Consider the following 17629-nt stretch of genomic DNA (forward strand, 5'->3'; position numbering starts at 1 on the left):
AATGAAACACCGCCCTGGTTCTTTTTTATTTAGCACTACGCTACTGTTGATCAATATAATTACTGTTGTGACTTTTTAATAAAAACATTTTTTATCAAGTGCATGAATGGGGGTACCTTGTTACTATAGTTGTTACTACAGTGGTGTCACCCTAATGGTTTCCACGTGTTTCCGGAAATCCGTTTTTAAAGATTAAAAGTTTCCGGAAACCGTTATTTAATCTAAAAATTTATGTAATTTTTCTCAAAAATTATACAAATTTTGAAAATTTAATGAACTTTCATGTAATAGTGCCTTGGATTGGACGGCAAAAAAAGTATATACATACATATATGTATGTAAATATATATCGAACACAGGACCGATACATTTATTTAATTTTTTATTATTTAATAACTTACTATGCCAACACCCATGCGATGATATTTCAATGTGTACAACAACTAGTTGTTTTACCCGGCTTCGCTCAGTATTTGTAATATAAGCAGCTTAAACATGGCGAATCTAATAGTAAATATTCATTTGTTTTTTTATTAAATTTATTTGAATCGAAAATTAAATCCATACAAAAATACTCACTAATATAAATCGAAATTATATATAAGATTACAATGTAATTCAATGCAAGGTCATTAATAATATTACTGTAATTATCAAAATACGAAACACGGACTGAAAGCTAACAAAAAATAAAAGTAAAATTCTACCGACCGCTATACGCACGAACAATGTTGTATTTCTTGACCAAAATGCAATGCGAAACTGAAACGAAATGTAATTGACCATAGCGGGTCGAATAGTATGTAGTTCGGTTCGACTGTAATTTTATTTTTGTAGATCCTTTTATGGAAAACGTAACCGTTGTTATAATTGTTTTATAAACCGCTGGCTTTAAAGTTAAAAGTTGGAACCGTTTGGAATTCATCGCTGATTGATTATTTTCCCGTCAATTAATCAGTGTTTTGTTTTAGTTCAAGTGGCTTGAACCAACCAGGGCTGTCGAGAGCAAGCCCACGTTTTGGAAAAAAAAATTCAGACAATTTTTGTGGAGTGGGGCTTTCGAAAAAAATCGCTGTTTTCGTTTTGAATAATTCTGATGTATTTTTTTGTTGAATATGCTTAATGTACATATTAACATCATCATTTGTTGACAACTACAATATATATCATATATAAATGGTTTCTTTTGGTATGCGAATTGAAGACAGGCAAACTTTGAAACAGAGTTTGAAACAAAAAAACGTCATTCATTCTAATTGATGTAAATATGTTTACACAGCTTAAGTGTTTATAATTAATCGGAATTGGGTTAGTAATAATATGTTGCGGAAATTTTATTTCCCATTATTGAAGTTTCATAGTTTCAAGTTTAAGATTTACTATTTTAGTTTTTTTTATCATTCTTAAGTTAATTTAAAGTTTTGAAAAAGTAAATATGTATGTTGACAATGTCTAATCAATCTTATATGGAAGCTGTAGTCTATTTCGTAGCAAGCAAGCACGAAAGAATATTCGTGTCACGTCATTGATCTATTTTTCGGTGACGAAACTTTCTATGTATGTATGTATAGCGAATACAATAAGTCCTTAGTCCAATTTTTGGAAGAATAGTGTCACTTTGGATATTTGGATATACTTTCTTGCCAACAGATTACTGATTAATTAATTAACATTGCTCTCATCTTCTAAATGAAAGGAGAAATAACATTTGATAATTAGTATTAATAGTTGACATTTAGTCTTACATTGAGGTATATTTCAGTATTGGAAAATTTACATTGAACTTTACTTGAACATAATGGGAAAAAATATCTTCAATGATTTATTAAAACAATGAACATTGTTTCGTTAATATTACAGTTGACCTTAGCTAGATTGGTTTGTGAAATTTGCAGATTTCCTCAGAATCCAACTAGACTTTTTCCGACTTTCCGGTTTTGTTATGAGATTCTTATAAGAGATTGAAAAGGAAATACTTGAAAGCATCCTCGAAAAAATTCCTTTAGACTAGATAGAAAGTCGTCGTTAGTGATGCCTATAAATTTGCCCTATGTATATATATCGTTATGGTATGGGCGAGTCTTAATTCAAAGTGTGGTCATTTTCTCTTCTTCTTTTTTTTTTCCACCTCACCATTCGCTTTCCCTCTTTCCAGAGAAAATTTCTTTATCCAGTTGGTTGCCGTTCCGTCACGCTCCGAGGAAAGCGTTGGTGCACGGATAACGACCATCCCACAGCTCGACTGAGCAACATGCTTATACTGGAAATGATCAAATACCATTTTATTGCGTGCAACCCAAGGGTTAACCGTTTCTTTCCTTTACATACCTGTCTATCTACTCCCACGCCAAGGTTTTTCCAGTTTGCCTGACAATTCCTTCGAGCGGAATGCTTTTGCACCTTTGAAATTTGAACTTGAACTTCGAACCGAGTTGGAGCCGTTTCGTTTACGACTCGACAGCGTCGTAACATTACGCAATTGCGATAAATTAGAACCCTGCACAGTCAAAGTCCTTGGTGCGTTACACCATCTGCAAACGCAACGAGCACGCTTGGCCAATCACGGAGAGATCAAAAACCCCGCTCCCGTGCAATCTTTTCAGTGTCCACTCGAAACACTTGAGATCCCATCGGATGTACCCGGAATTCGTTAGCTAAACACCCAACGTCTAGAGTGCACCGAAAGGGAAACAACTGAGATGTGCCTTCTTCTCGTAAACGAATCTGCTACAGTGCTCCAGAACTGTGAGCGTAGTTTTGGTGGTCGGAGACGACACGAGCTGGTCTAGTGTAATGAGTTGGGTTCACGGCTAAGTGCATCGTAGGCAGATGTACCAGCACCACCGTCGACAAGAATGCATCAGTCGAAACTGCTTACCTCTCCTAACCCACCCACCTGCTTTGGAGGTCGAGCTACCTCCGACGAGTGTCGCAATCGTCGCCCACTCAGACCTCCGCACGGATGCTGCTTGAAATTACGAAACACGTCCAAAAAAAAGTACCCCAATACCAATAGCCACGTCGTGTCGGACCCAGCGACAAAGTGGAGCCAATAGGCAGTAGCCAAAAAATCGTTCTCATTGTTGTCAAATATGGCGGTACCTACATAGGTATGTAGTTGATTGAAAGGCAGTCTGTTTTGAGCTCGAACCATTTCGACCAAAGTCCTTGTACTTATGAAGCGTAAAGCAAGAAAAAAATTAGACACATCCGAGGAAACAAATAAAACGAAAGAATCTTCTCACAAAATATAACATCAAATATAAATTGATTCAACTACCTATTTCTAGATTCCAAACGGATTATACTGGGAATAAAATAAAAGTAAAATATCTTAACCAGCAGCGTGGGCCAGTGGTGAGTGTTGTAAGCTTTCGTGCAAGGTGTCACGGGTTCGATTCCTACTAGATTCTCGTTGTTGGTATGTCGAGGTCGATCGTTTCTTATCAGAATTTTTCTGATTTTCATTGAAACGGTTCCTGTAAAATTGGCTTTTCCTCTCCAATTTTCTATTGCAAAACCTTGATTTATTATTATATCTCAGGTCTTCTCTCCATAGATGTCTCTGTGGGTGTTTATTGAATCTAAAAATTCGTATTGTTACATGAAAAATTTTATTGATCGTATTGTATACGATGTTTGTAATGTCTGACTTTAGATGTCAGGTATTGTTTCGATTTACATGTGTATGTATGTCATCATTATGTATTTAATATATAATTTCTCAAGTCTTAATCTGTTTAGCACACTCGCCGCTTTGGAGTAATCTGTTAGGCGAATGTGCATGATTAATTGAAAATAAAAAATAAAATCTTACAATGGACAAAACAGCAGCTCATACGATTTCCAACTATTTATAAGTTTTGGGACGATTTTTTTACGAACTAAAGTAGATGTCTTTGAAAAATAGCTACCTTTTGGCAACAGTTCAACGCCTACCTTACAACACTATTGATGCAATGCTGGCAATTGAACTAGTCGGATTATCTGTCTAAAATAAGAATTTGATTATTATCTCGCGAGACTTTTCTTGTAAAATTGGCAACAATCCAATACGCTGCCTAGCTAAAAGTCCTTCCAATACTAAAGCAATTTTAATATCGAGATACAATATTAACATATATACAACGGCTAGTCAATATCTTAATTTCGAAGTAGTTCTGCAAAAAAGATCCAACTTTAAACTAATTCAGTTGATTCAGCTTTAAACTACTTAAACCAGCAGCATGGACTAGTGGTTAGCATATCTTGCTATGGTCAGCGTGGTTACGAGTTCGAGTCACACTGGTTGCTGCTGGTCAGACCTTGTTTTGTCATCAGGTCGGTCGTTTCCTATCAGAGTTTGCCAATTTTTCTGATTTTCATTGAAATGATTCCTGTAAAATTGGCTTTCCCTCCCCATTTCTCTCACAAAATATTGAGTTATTATGTTATATCTCAAGGTTCGCCAGTTTTGTCTACATATGTCTCTGTGAATGATTATTATGTAAAAAAATCGTATTGTTGTATAAATGTTTGTTGGTCGTATTGTATACGATGTTTGCAATGCACTTTGCTATGTTTGACCATAGATGTCATGTATAATTTTGAATTATGTAATAATTTAAATTAATATAATATATAATTTGGTGAGTTTCTTGGTCTGTATAGTTCACTCGTCGCATTGGAGCGATCTGAAATGACGAGTGTTCATAGATTGGTTGATTAAAAATTAAATTATAAACTAATATTTTCATACCTGGTCTATTGATTTGATATTGAAGCTTAAATTAAAATCATACACTGCCACTGATAGTGTGTATATTAGTAGCCGTTCTCTCGTTATACAAAAGTTGAAGACCTTAAGAGGGCTGGACAGCAGCGCCTTGTCCATACAAACGTACTATACTTCTCCCTACCTCAATTATGGCACTAGAGAAATTATTTTTTAATATGCTATGGATATCCACCATTGGGGTGCATCTATCGTTTTATTTTTTTTAATTAATTATTTTTTATAGGAGCTAGGAGCCGCCAAACATCTATAAAATCGCCTCTTTTTTACACCCACGAAAAGAGTCTAGCGTGGTTATTTAACGGTCGATTTTTAAAAAAATACGCAAATAGATGCACAGAAAATATCTTTCTCATACCGATGATGAAATTTTTTTAAAAATTGGTCCAGTTTTGGAGGAGAAAATAGTAGAATATGAACCCTCGATTTAAAACACGTTTTATCTGGTCAAAGCGCAACTGTCGCATTCACTCAATATATATATTGATATATATTGTCGTATTCACTCAATATATACAAACACTCAATATATATATATCGAAGAAAGGAACGGTAACAAAATTAAGGTTTCGGGTGTACAGCCCTCTTAAGATGCAATTTTGTTTGAAGCCAAGTTAGAAGAGAAATTGGGACTTGGTTTTTATATACAAATGTACATTTAACAAGTGCATTTGAAGTCTGAAAGATGCAAATTCGCCGTTGCATCTAAAGGTTTAACATAATTCGCCGTCTCCTCGTACGAATTCGTCGTAAAGTTGAAGACAAACGGCCGCAAGAAGTAAGCACTTAAGTCGGGTAAATAATGTGAATATCTTGCTTGCTTATCATATTTTAAATAAGCGAACAGCATTCACGACTATACGCGTGCGTCACGCGTCAACCCGTGCTAAATTGTGTGCCTCGTTAAGGGTTAATACCCTCACGTTTTAAAAATTGGGAACATTCGCAGGAGATCTGCCAGTGTTGCGTTTCAGGGCTGGGTCCGGCTATTTTGCAATTTTGTGGCACGCCGTGGCCATTGGAGCCAGAGCGTGAATTCGATGACACACAAAGGAACGTGTGTGCATTTTTTTTTGGTAATGTTGCGTCATAGGCTGTCCAGTGCGTGGTTCTGAGGTCCGAAAGGACCTCTGAAGAGCTCGGGATTGATTGTAAGGACCCCCCGCAGACGAGCAGAGCATAGTCGGAATGTTCCGGTGAGCTATCTCTGCCCCAGCCTCGGCTATAACTGTAATCCGTTATGACCAAAAAACTAATAAAAACCACCACTTGCTCGTTATTTCACAACGCAGGCCACACAGGGCATTCACATGCCTCGAAGCCACATCACACAAGAATAAATTTGAATAGGAGAATCTTGCACAACCAAGTCAAAGATGAGATGAAGATTTTCTTGATTGGTCTCATCATAAGTGGTAGTTTGTCCTTATATTTTATTTTATTTTTACATATATACCAGGACGGCCTTACAGGTAACCCCAATGCGCCTTCCTGGCCAATTACAATTTTTATTTTTTATTATACAAGTCGCTAAATTACGAGACACCGAAAAACTCGCAAATTAACGAGACATCTATGAATTGTACATACATTTTATTGTACATTAATCAATCTCAAATAGTGGTGACATAGTAGGTAGGAAGGATATTTGGCCAATTTTACCGGGAACCGTTTCAACAATGAAATCAGAGAAAATTGGCAAACTCTGATAGGAAACGTTCGACCTGGAGTCACAAATATCCAGGTTTGACCAGCAGCACTACAGATATACTCAGAAAAAATCTTTTCAATCGAGGTCAGCTCATGGGATCGAACCCGGCGCCTCTCGATGCTAAGCAGAAGCTTAACGACCGAGCTATGCTGCTGGCTATATATGTAGGTTGAGCGCAAAACTCAAATTAAGCAGATTAATAACAAGCATTAATAAGCACATTAGTGACGTTTTAATAAAAACTACTGATACTGAGTCGATGAAATTTTCATCGGGTTTATTAAAAGTAAAATCTACCTGCCTACCTACACATAGCCTCGGTGGTTGCGTTTGTGTTTAGCACCGAGAGGTTCCGGGTTTGATCCCGTGCTAATCATTAATACTGCTGGTCAGACTTGGATATTTGTGACTCCAAGTCTTATCAGAGTTTCTCAATTTACCTGTTTTTCATTGAAACGGTTCCAACAAATTGGCAAAAATTATTCTACTCGCTATGTCACAAATATCTGAATTTGATTTATGTAAAAAAAATAACGTAAAAGTCTAAATCCATAGATGTATCAATGGATCAATTCATTAATTAATTAATTTCTAATCTGGTGTTCTTCAGCTTCTAGAAATACAGCGGTTTATGTAATAAAAATTATTCAATACTTGTAATTAATTGTCTAGGAAGGCGCATTGGGGTCTACCTGTAAGGTCTTCCTGGTATACATGTATCTATGTGAAATAAAACAAAATAAAATAACTACATATACAACCAGCAGCGTGGACTAATGGTTAGAATGTATGCTTTCGAACATATTGGTCACGGGTTTGAGTCCCATTAGAGTCCCGCTGCTTGCCAGATTTTGGTTTATAAGTCTAGGCCGATCATTCCCTATCAGAGTTTGCCAATTTATCTGATTTTCATTGAAACGGTTCCAACATATTTACCCATTTCTCGCAAATTTCTAGTTTTCAGCATGTCGAATTTCGCTGATTCGTATAAAAGTGCTGCAAACTTGTCCATAAAAGTGCTAAAATAATAGCATATATGAAATGCTATTATTTTAGCACTTAAACCAGCTTTTTTCAAAATTGTCACTCGTACCAGTATTGAATTATGATAAATTATCATTTTAATATTCAGTCACCTTGTTTTGTTGCAGCCTTTAAAATGCTGCTCCGAACAATTATCTAGTTGATATTTGCATCTTTGTTCTGTAAGGATGCGATTAAATTGTTTCGCAATTTGTTATGCAATTCATAGTTGAACGACCTATTGGATGCGTGTATCCAAGAGTATATTAAATAAATATGCGATTGTGCGCCTTCTGTAGAACAAAGACTGTTGATAAGGTGCATGAAGTCATGATTGGTCAACACAATAATGCATCATAATAGTCCTTAGATGCAAGACGTATCACGAGGAGTCTTTAAAACGTAATAGTGTGATCTGGATTTTGATTCGAGTTTTATATAAATATGAAAATTTCTTTTGGAAACATGAAATGAGGCTTGAAGCATTTCACATATTATGTATTATTTTGAAACAAATAAAACAAAATCGATTTTCATTTCATAAATGTATTTAAGTTGAATACCTATTATGGTATGTCTTCTTATTTGATGGACGTCCTTTTTTACTAATTATAATTAGCATACAAGAACGGTCACCATATGTAAGATTACTCTGACTCATTCATACGCACCTGAATTAAATTTAAAATCAGTGAGTGAATTGTTATTTCAAAATTCGAACAGAACATTCAACACTCTGCTTTTGTAATCATTCTAACGGAGAGGATGACGAAACACGAACAAAGAAAATGATGAACGCAATAAAAAATTGTTTAGTACTTAGGTAGGAATTATTTCTCGCTAAATTTGAATTTTCAGCATCTTAAATTTGCTGATTTATAAAAATGCAAAAATATTTGTTTAATTTATCCATAGTATAAAGTTTTGTAAAATTTGGCTAGGAAGACGCATGGAGGTTTACCTGTCCGATAAAAACTTATCTGTTTGTTTATATTACTCGGAAGATGGGCAAGTGCGTCGTTGAAAATTGCACAATGCATTCAAAAAACACACGATAAACAACATGGAATACATTTTTATAAGTAAATTGATCATTAAAGTAACATATGATTAGTCACCGGAGCCTGAGGGGGCTGTGTATTGTTCAAAGGTTGTAAATGCATTGTTAAAGGTTTGCCGAACAATGGATAGCACTATGACTATCCTACCTCTACATATGATTCAATTAAAAGTGTCATGGCGATCGCCCGTATTCTACATAAAATTTCAGGGGTGGCACCAGAGAAATGTAAAAATTATTTTTAAATAAATTTAAAAACATTTCTTTTGATGGCGCCGAATACTCAATTATATTAATAACCAATCATTTAATTTTAATTAATATCGTTTAATAACATCGTTAATTTTATATTGTACATATTTTTGTCGAAACTATACATTACACGTTAATTTAAGACTTCCCAAGGACAGGCAATTACAAAAAAGTGGATAAAAATAATCCGTCAACTGAGAAAAGAAACGGATTGGCCACCAACGCCCAACACCACCATATACATAAATTGTAAATAAATCTATATCAAAATAAAGCCTTAATTTCTGTAGTGAATATGTGATGACTAAAGGGCGGACCAACTTTGCGCCGTTATTTGTTCATTGTTCGCCATGCTTTTTTCATTTTTATGATGAACCTTTTTATGCTCTCTAGCTTTGTAGTTTGCCCTGTTTCTTGGAAAATAGACCCAAAATGCCCTATTTCCTAGAAAAAGCACGCTTCCGGTCCTACCTCTAGCGATGACCCTGATTATATTCCTTGCGTTGTAGCTTAGTTATGGAGACGTACCGCGTATTGTTGACACAGGAAATTTATTGGTAAAGGCATATGTGGAATATGTGATGACTAAAGGGCGGACCAACTTTGCGCCGTTCTTTCTTCATTGTTCGCCGTGCTTTGTTCATTTTTATGATGAACCTTTTTATGCTCTCTAGCTTTGTAGTTTGCCCTGTTTCTTGGAAAATAGACCCAAAATGCCCTATTTCCTAGAAAAAGCACGCTTCCGGTCCTACCTCTAGCGATGACCCTGATTATATTCCTTGCGTTGTAGCTTAGTTATGGAGACGTGCCGCGTATTATTGACACAGGCAATCTATTGGGTAAAGGCACTTCTATTATTATAACATTTCTCCGGCAGAAATACTTGAAATCATACAACTTACAATTCTTTTCAAACGATGTCATCCTGGGCTCGAACTTGGAACCTCTTATTCGTTAGCAACATACGCTAGCCACTGAGCAATACTGCTGGCTATATATATGTATATGAGTATAAGATTCACAACTTTTCTGGTACAGACATGATAATAAGTGAAGTTGAGCTTCTGACCGTCTTCACACGAGCTATTCGTGTGAAGTGCGGCTCGAATAGATCACGATAAAAAAAGAAGGTACCGGGAGTTGCGTTTACGCAATATTTGGTCGAGAAGAGGACCCGGAGGTTTCGTAACGGACCGCAACACCTCAGGCTCTATTCCAAGACACACGGACTAATCCCAATTATATTATACGCATACTTATGCATGGCATGGCATATGTACCTACCTACCTACCTACCTACCTACCCACCTCGCGAACAACCGTGAGAATACTCACACGCGAAACCGTACTAAAACCACTTCATAATAATATGTATAACGCGATTAATCAATTTAAAAATCTCTAGTCCTGATGGACCATTCTCACATTCAAATCAATTTATTGCAATCCCCCCCTCCTGCCCACCCCCTTTTATAACGGCGGTTTTAACGGGCCGTTATTTTCGCGATGCGATTTTGACTTTTTTTGTCCTTTTTATTGCCGCATTATGTTATTGCATTGGACGTGCTCGACGTAGTACGTGATAGTTTTGTTCTGAAATAAAATAAAAAGTATGGCGTGTACTGGGGCGGAGCGAGTTATGAAAATTTTGATTTACCCATGGCTGACGAGACGGGACAAATGCCCGGGGCACGTACTATTATTATAAGGGCACTGATTCTGGAGAAAATCATAACAAAAGTGTATTAAATAATACTAATTAGAAATCGAACGCAAATAATAAATATACCTATATTTTATTTCAAAGAAAATGAAATCTCACCTTTATAGATCGACCCAAAGCGACGAGTGCACTTATACAGATATAATATAATCAATCAATACACATAAGCATTTTATTCTTCATACAAATATCCACAGTGAAAATTTTGAACCATTATATGTATGTATAATCAAATTGGCGAACCTTAAGAGGGCTGGACAGCAGCGCCTTGTCCATACAAACGTACTATACTTCTCCCTACCTCAATTATGGCACTAGAGAAATTATTTTTTAATATGCTATGGATATCCACCATTGGGGTGCATCTTTTATTTTTTTTAATTAATTATTTTTTATGGGAGCTAGGAGCCGCCAAACATCTATAAAATCGCTTCTTTTTTACACCCACGAAAAGAGTCTAGCGTGGTTATTTAACGGTCGATTTTTAAAAAAATACGCCAACAGATGCACAGAAAATATCTTTCTCATTCCGATGATGAATTTTTTTTAAAAATTGGTCCAGTTTTGGAGGAGAAAATAGTAGAATATGAACCCTCGATTTTGTCAATTTAAAACACGTTTTATCTGGTCAAAGCGCAACTGTCGCATTCACTCAATATATATATTGATATATATTGTCGCATTCACTCAATATATACATACACTCAATATATATATCGAAGAAAGGAACGGTAACGAAATTAAGCTTTCGGGTGTACAGCCCTCTTAAGAGGTTGAATAATTTAAGATAAGCAAGAGAGATAGGAAAGGGGATGTCGATTTATACAGGAACCGTTTCAATGAAAATCAGAAAAATTGGCAAACTTTGATAAGAAACGATCGACCTGGAGTTAAAAACCACGGTTTGGCCAGCAGCGGGACTCTAACCCGTGACCACTCTACTCGAAAGCATAATATGCTAACCACTGGTTCACGCCGCTGGTAACTTACACAAAAAGTCTCACTTTTTGAACTATTTTTAAGTTTTGTTGATAGCCCGGCTTAAAGTTATTGAGGTAGGAGTGATTTTGAGATTTAAATAATATCTTAAATATATATTTAAGGTGTTTACATGTAAAAAAAACAAGGAATGAGCGAATTTTCCCGTGAAGAGCACACATGTTTAAAGGGTCGAGGAAGAAAAATCGATAAATATTTTGTCTGCAGCGCATGCTTTTTCTTTCATCATTTTTTTACATGTTGGAAAAGGGGAAAATTTTATTTTCAAAACTCTGAAATAAGCCCCCTCTCCTTAAAAAGGCCTAAAATTATTTATTCTCGACGGTCCTGAGCTTATCTGCAATGGAATTGATTTGAAAGTTGTGTCGTATTTTAAAAAATGAAAAAATTGTACCTGTTGAAGTTTATTGTGTGGAAGAAAAATTTTATTGCATTTGCAGTAAATGTAATTTTTTTACGGGCCATTACAGGACACATATGGTTTAAACTTGAGTAAATTTATAGATTATAAATTTGAAATTATATTGAAATAGTGGTGACGAATAGTTGGTAGGTTGGTTTCCCATGTGAGGAACCGTTTCAACAATGAAATCAGATAAATTGGCAAACTCAGAAAAAGTCTGACTAGCAACACTGTAGAAATACCCGGAATAAATGATTTTCAAACAAGGTCAAACCAGGGTTTGAACCCGGAACCTCTCGGTGGTTAGCATTAATGCAACCACCAAGCTATACTGCTGGATAATGGGTGGATCTTTGGTCGTTTATTTAATTTTAAAACTATTCATACTCGATAACAAACTATGAAAAAAATTGTTTTTGTATATTTTTTAAAGATAAATTACTTGGGAGGAAGAATAGATTTTTTTTAAACTGTTAAAATAACCTTGATAGGTAATTTTATCACGATAAATATCCAGATTTCAATATCCAAAGATTTTATTTGTCGCTCCGACTTAATGTACATACGTACATTGTGTATCCATTGGTTTCAATTTGAGCCGGCTATTGTTGCTCAGGTTTGCAGTTTCATATTATGTACTTTCTACTCGACCGTATCGCATCCCTGTTTCGATTTATTTATTTGTACAATTATTAAGCTGTGCTTCACAATCTGAAACGTAAAAAAGTGTAGTATTGTCTGTATATTCCTATGTAAACTGCTTGATAATCTCAAGAGGAGGAAAAAGTGCAGCATTGAAATGTATATCTGCGAATTCGATACGAATCTTTATAACAATCGAACGGTAATCTCAAGAAAGTATGCTGTATGCGTATTTTGTATCTTGATAAACGATAATATTTATCGAAATATTGAACTTTCAAGATTGATATTTGAGATTTTTAATATTAAATCTGCTGTATAGCAGATGTGAAAGTCAGTATATGAAAATTTACTTAGTCGAAGCTGTACATAATAAATTGATAAATTGCTGCTTTTCAAATAGAGTGGTTAAAGTTTTGGAATAGTCTTCCCAACAATTTAGTAAATTCTGAAAACCTTAATATTTTTAAAAACAAGCTTCATAGATGTCTTTCTTAAACTTATGGATTTTTGTAATTCTTCTTTTCCAATATCTTTTCTATATTTTTGTTTTTATTTTAGTTATTATGCTACTGTTCTAAATATTTTTATTTTTTTATCTTTTGGTATTTTCTCTTATTTCGAATTTTTTTCATGTTTACTATTTTTCTTTTATCTTATTAGTGTTATGAATATTTTTGTTTTTATTTTATTATTTATATTAAGTCAAACCCCGTTGGTCTATCGGCTTTGGCACCTTCCCTTACATATATGTATATCAGGAAGGCCTAACAGGTAGACCCCAATGCACCTTCCTAGACAATTAATTACAAACGTAGCAGCATTTTTATTACATAAATCGCTGTATTACGAGAGGCTGAAATTATTAATGAATTAGTCCATAGAGACATCTATGGATTTAGACTTGTACATATTGTACATAAACCAAATTCAGATATTTGTGATATAGCGGGTAGGTTGATTTTTGCCAATTTGATGGAAGAACCGTTTCAACAATTAAATCAGACAAATTGGCAAACTCTGATAAGAAACGATCGACTTGATCCAAGTCTGACCAGCAGTATTAAAGATTAGCACGGGATCAAACCCGGTAACCTCTCGGTGCTTAACATAAACACAATCACCGAGCCATACTGCTTTCAAATTAATAATAAAATAATTGAGCTATCAGAAGAAATATCAATAAAGTCCTAAAAAAAAGCCCGCTATTATCAGTTCAGTAAACATATAATATTCTAGCTTATTGTCCATCAAACGGCGTTCAATGTACATAACTTTATTCCACTAGGAGCAATAGTTATGCGTCTAAAGCTCATAAATATATTACACTAGTTGAACCCGGCATGCGTTGCAATGCCAGAATAAGCAATTCCCGTTCCCGTTCCCATTCCCATTCTTCTTTCCGCTGCGTTCTCGTTCCCGTTTCAAGTGATGGTTGGAGCTAACTAACTCAACTAACGTCTCTTCAACGACTTTTCGTCATAAACCAACTGTTAACATGGTTACCAACGAATACATTTCCTTGACTACACAATGGCACTTCATACTTTCGTGTCGGTAAAATCATAATTACGAATATTATTAGGAGGTTTTTTCCCGTTTTTTATCACAGTAAGCTTCCCGGACATGCATACAACAAATCCTGAAAGTTCCATCGCAATCGGATTAGTGGTTTAGGACCCTATACGAGACAAACAGATCTATATATGTATATAGACAGGGTTGTAGAATAGCCGGTACGCACCGGTACGGCGTCCCGCCACCTTTTATCGGCACCGGTACGCGACCCACCATAAAAATTTCAAAAATCAAAATAGTATAAAACTTAAATTGTTTCCAAAAGTTTTACCAATTTTGCAATATTTTTCACCCTAGCTCAATGTCAAGGAGCGCTGTCGTGCATAAGAATGCTGTCCGGATCAAGGATACCACCAGGCTTTATTTAAATATTGGCAAAATCGAACGTACCGGCACCTCAAAATTTAGCACTACACCACTGTATGTATATAGATGTTTGATATGGCACCGTATCAGATATCGGCCTTACTTCAATCAAATCTTCTTTTGATTTATCGCCAATGATCTAGCATACATTATTTATGCGTTTGGTTGACTATTCGTCGCAGAGCCAGCGAATATGGACTGTTTGTTGCGTGGAATGGTTTAACGAGCCAACCGACGCTGATGACGAATTAAGCTAAACAATGGCGGCCAAAGTCAGAAGTACCAACCCTGATTGTGGTGCTGAATTGTCGAGGGCACAATAGCACAGCGTGTAGACTAGTAGTAGGTGGGAACAAAAAATGGAGCGTGTCTGATGGGAACAGCTAGAGAGCAACGACCTGCCTCCCTCCCTCTCTCCACCCCATGCGTCCTCGCGCAATAAACACGGCCCGCAACTGTAACTGTTGCTGAATGAACAGAAAATCTCATCATTATCAGGACAGGCTGCCGCTTCCTGCCGCCATTTTTATCAAGAAGAACACACGCCGACAATGAACTATCTCCGACCCGGGGTAATTACCACTCTAATCTCTCCGGTAGAACTTACGCGGCACCAAGGATGACTGTCGAAACTATTCGACCAATGGCGTGCGTCCATCGACGACTATTCATCGGATGCAACTTTAATTGTGCGTGCGAATTCGCGATCGAAAAATATGTATATGAAGGATAAACCACATACTGTTATGTAGCATTTAACAACAGTTACAATGTTCTGACTAGGGTTTTCAACCAACCAGAAAATAATGGTTACCAGTTTTCGGTTAAACGGTTAGCCGGAATGAAATTAGTGAAGTAAAATATACATGAGAGATAATGAGAGCCTATAGTGCAAATTTTATAAGATACTAGTGGTGCTACCAGACTTCGCTCGGTAAATGGAAATGCAGTTTAGTAGTGAGAATACCGTCGAACGAATCTTCATTTTTTTTTTATTAAATTTATTCGAATCGAAAAATAAAAATAATTTAACGACCAACCAAATCGCAAACGTCTTAGACCAATCTTAGAAACTACTTTGACGACATCTAATCAGAAACGAAGATTTGGTTGCAACTATACTCATATAGTTAAATAAAAAATGAGCAGAAGGAATACCAATTATTATCGGTCAAATGTGTATGGAAACAGCAACAGAAAATTTTTCTATGAAAAATTAGGATTAGTAGACAACTTCAATGCTTCGTCTGGCTGGTTGACCAGATTTTTTTTATATTTTGGCAACAGTAGTACTAACGGCCACACATCTGCTTAACTATAACCGTTTTTCTTAATAAATAATGCGTATTAAAATTATGAAACAAAACTTTGTGTTGTTAATATGATATTATACTCGAATCCAAGTCAAAATTTGATGATTCGGATTATCCGTGTTTTTCAAATATCCGTGCTCTCCCTCCCCAGCATTAGCCCGGATAATCGGGAGTACTGTATATAAAAATATAAAATATAGTTATATATAAGATGAAGTTATAGGCGTTTAAACAATTAAAATGTTATAAAAGAGTGGGTGGTAAGTACTATTCCTACCAATTTGGTAGGAATAGTTTCAACAATTAAATCAGATAAATTGGCATATTCTAATAGGAAACGATCAACCTGACAATCAAACAATCAAAATTATCGGGCCAGCAACAATGGATCAGGGATCGAATCCATGACCTCTCAGTTGTTAACATTATACGCTAACCACCGAGTTATGTTGCTGGTTATAGAAGTAAAATGGGTAAACTCTAATGCACTCATTTTATTGTTTTTCAATATCAACCGAAAATACGCGTCGTTCAATTGTAAAAATACATTTACTTATAGATGTTTTTCAGAAAAAAATATGTTCACATTTATGTATAAATAATATGTACATACATAGGTCTTGAATTTATTGATTTTTTTCTTATAACTGCACTAAATTAAATTGTAAAATATATATTAATTATTAATCAACCGGTAAACCGAGTGAATTTCAGTGGTTTTTGTGGCGGCAACCGGTTTCTATGTAATTAGTGTTGGAAGCCCTAGTTCTGTCGAATTCGCGTGTGTTAGAGTAGAGATCCAAAACAAAGGACTGATAGGAATCGGAACTTAGCGTTTTCCTACAGCAAATACTACTGAAATATACATATGTATGTACTTAGTACAGTTTTATTGGTAGAGCATTTGCAAGACTCAAGCCGAAAACTTTATTCAATTGACTACATATGTATATGTATATATTATGTAGCTTAGACATATTATTTCAATGATGCTTGCAGATCTGACTTAATATATGTAGTTGAAATATCTTCCGAAGACAACAGAATATACAACAAGGAAGAAAAAAATGAAACAGATATTAAATGATTGCCGTTCCGCACAGTTAAGTAGAGCCATCAGATTGTAAATCAGAATCATTTCATTAGCTGATTACCAATTGCATGTCAATTTAAGACGCTCGAATACAGTGATTAATTGCAGAAATTTAAGACAACTTCAGTTGTGAAATGATTGGGTCAAAAGGTATAAAATGTCGCGAAGGGTTCATATGATAAATATTCACCTTTTCATTCAGAAATTTATTCTTTTCTTATGGGTTTCGTGTCTCTATTGAAATACAAATTGTGCTAACACTAGAAACTTGAAGTGACGTCACACCAAACGTCACTCAGTCAGCTGGTAACATGAATCCATTATTATCCTTCAAACAGCCCAGCTTAGATTTTCACAAAAATTTGATTTTGGATGAGATCCTATCCTAAAAGCTTAACATTGCAAAACTTTGGTCAAATACATTGACGATATTTGAAGGATCATTTATTTATTAATTTAAGTTTAAATTTGGACCATTATGGCATTGCAGAAGTCCCTAATGCGTCACAATAGTAAAAAAATGGTCACATTAGTATTACGAGAGATGATTAACAGATTATTATTAGAATAACACAATAGTCTATGGAGAGATGAGAAAAATAAAAATGTATATACATATATGCATATACACAGACAAAATACATTTTTATATAATCATAAAATATAATAGAATTACATATGTATAATAATAG

At 35.3% G+C, this 17629-nt stretch overlaps 1 protein-coding gene across 1 annotated transcript; it reads right to left on the minus strand.

The window, feature by feature from the left end:
* Nucleotides 1–1086: 1086 nt before the first annotated feature.
* On the minus strand, nt 1087–2872 carry LOC143916908 (uncharacterized). The gene is made up of 2 exons (XM_077438192.1): nt 2329–2872; nt 1087–2260 (listed from the first exon to the last, which is right to left on the minus strand). Exons 1-2 carry the CDS (start codon nt 2470–2472, stop codon nt 2099–2101), a joined length of 306 nt encoding a protein of 101 aa, XP_077294318.1. The 5' UTR covers nt 2473–2872; the 3' UTR covers nt 1087–2098.
* Nucleotides 2873–17629: the final 14757 nt, after the last annotated feature.

Source organism: Arctopsyche grandis, chromosome 9 (genome assembly GCF_051622035.1).
Source record: "Arctopsyche grandis isolate Sample6627 chromosome 9, ASM5162203v2, whole genome shotgun sequence".
Lineage (NCBI taxonomy): Eukaryota > Metazoa > Arthropoda > Insecta > Trichoptera > Hydropsychidae > Arctopsyche > Arctopsyche grandis.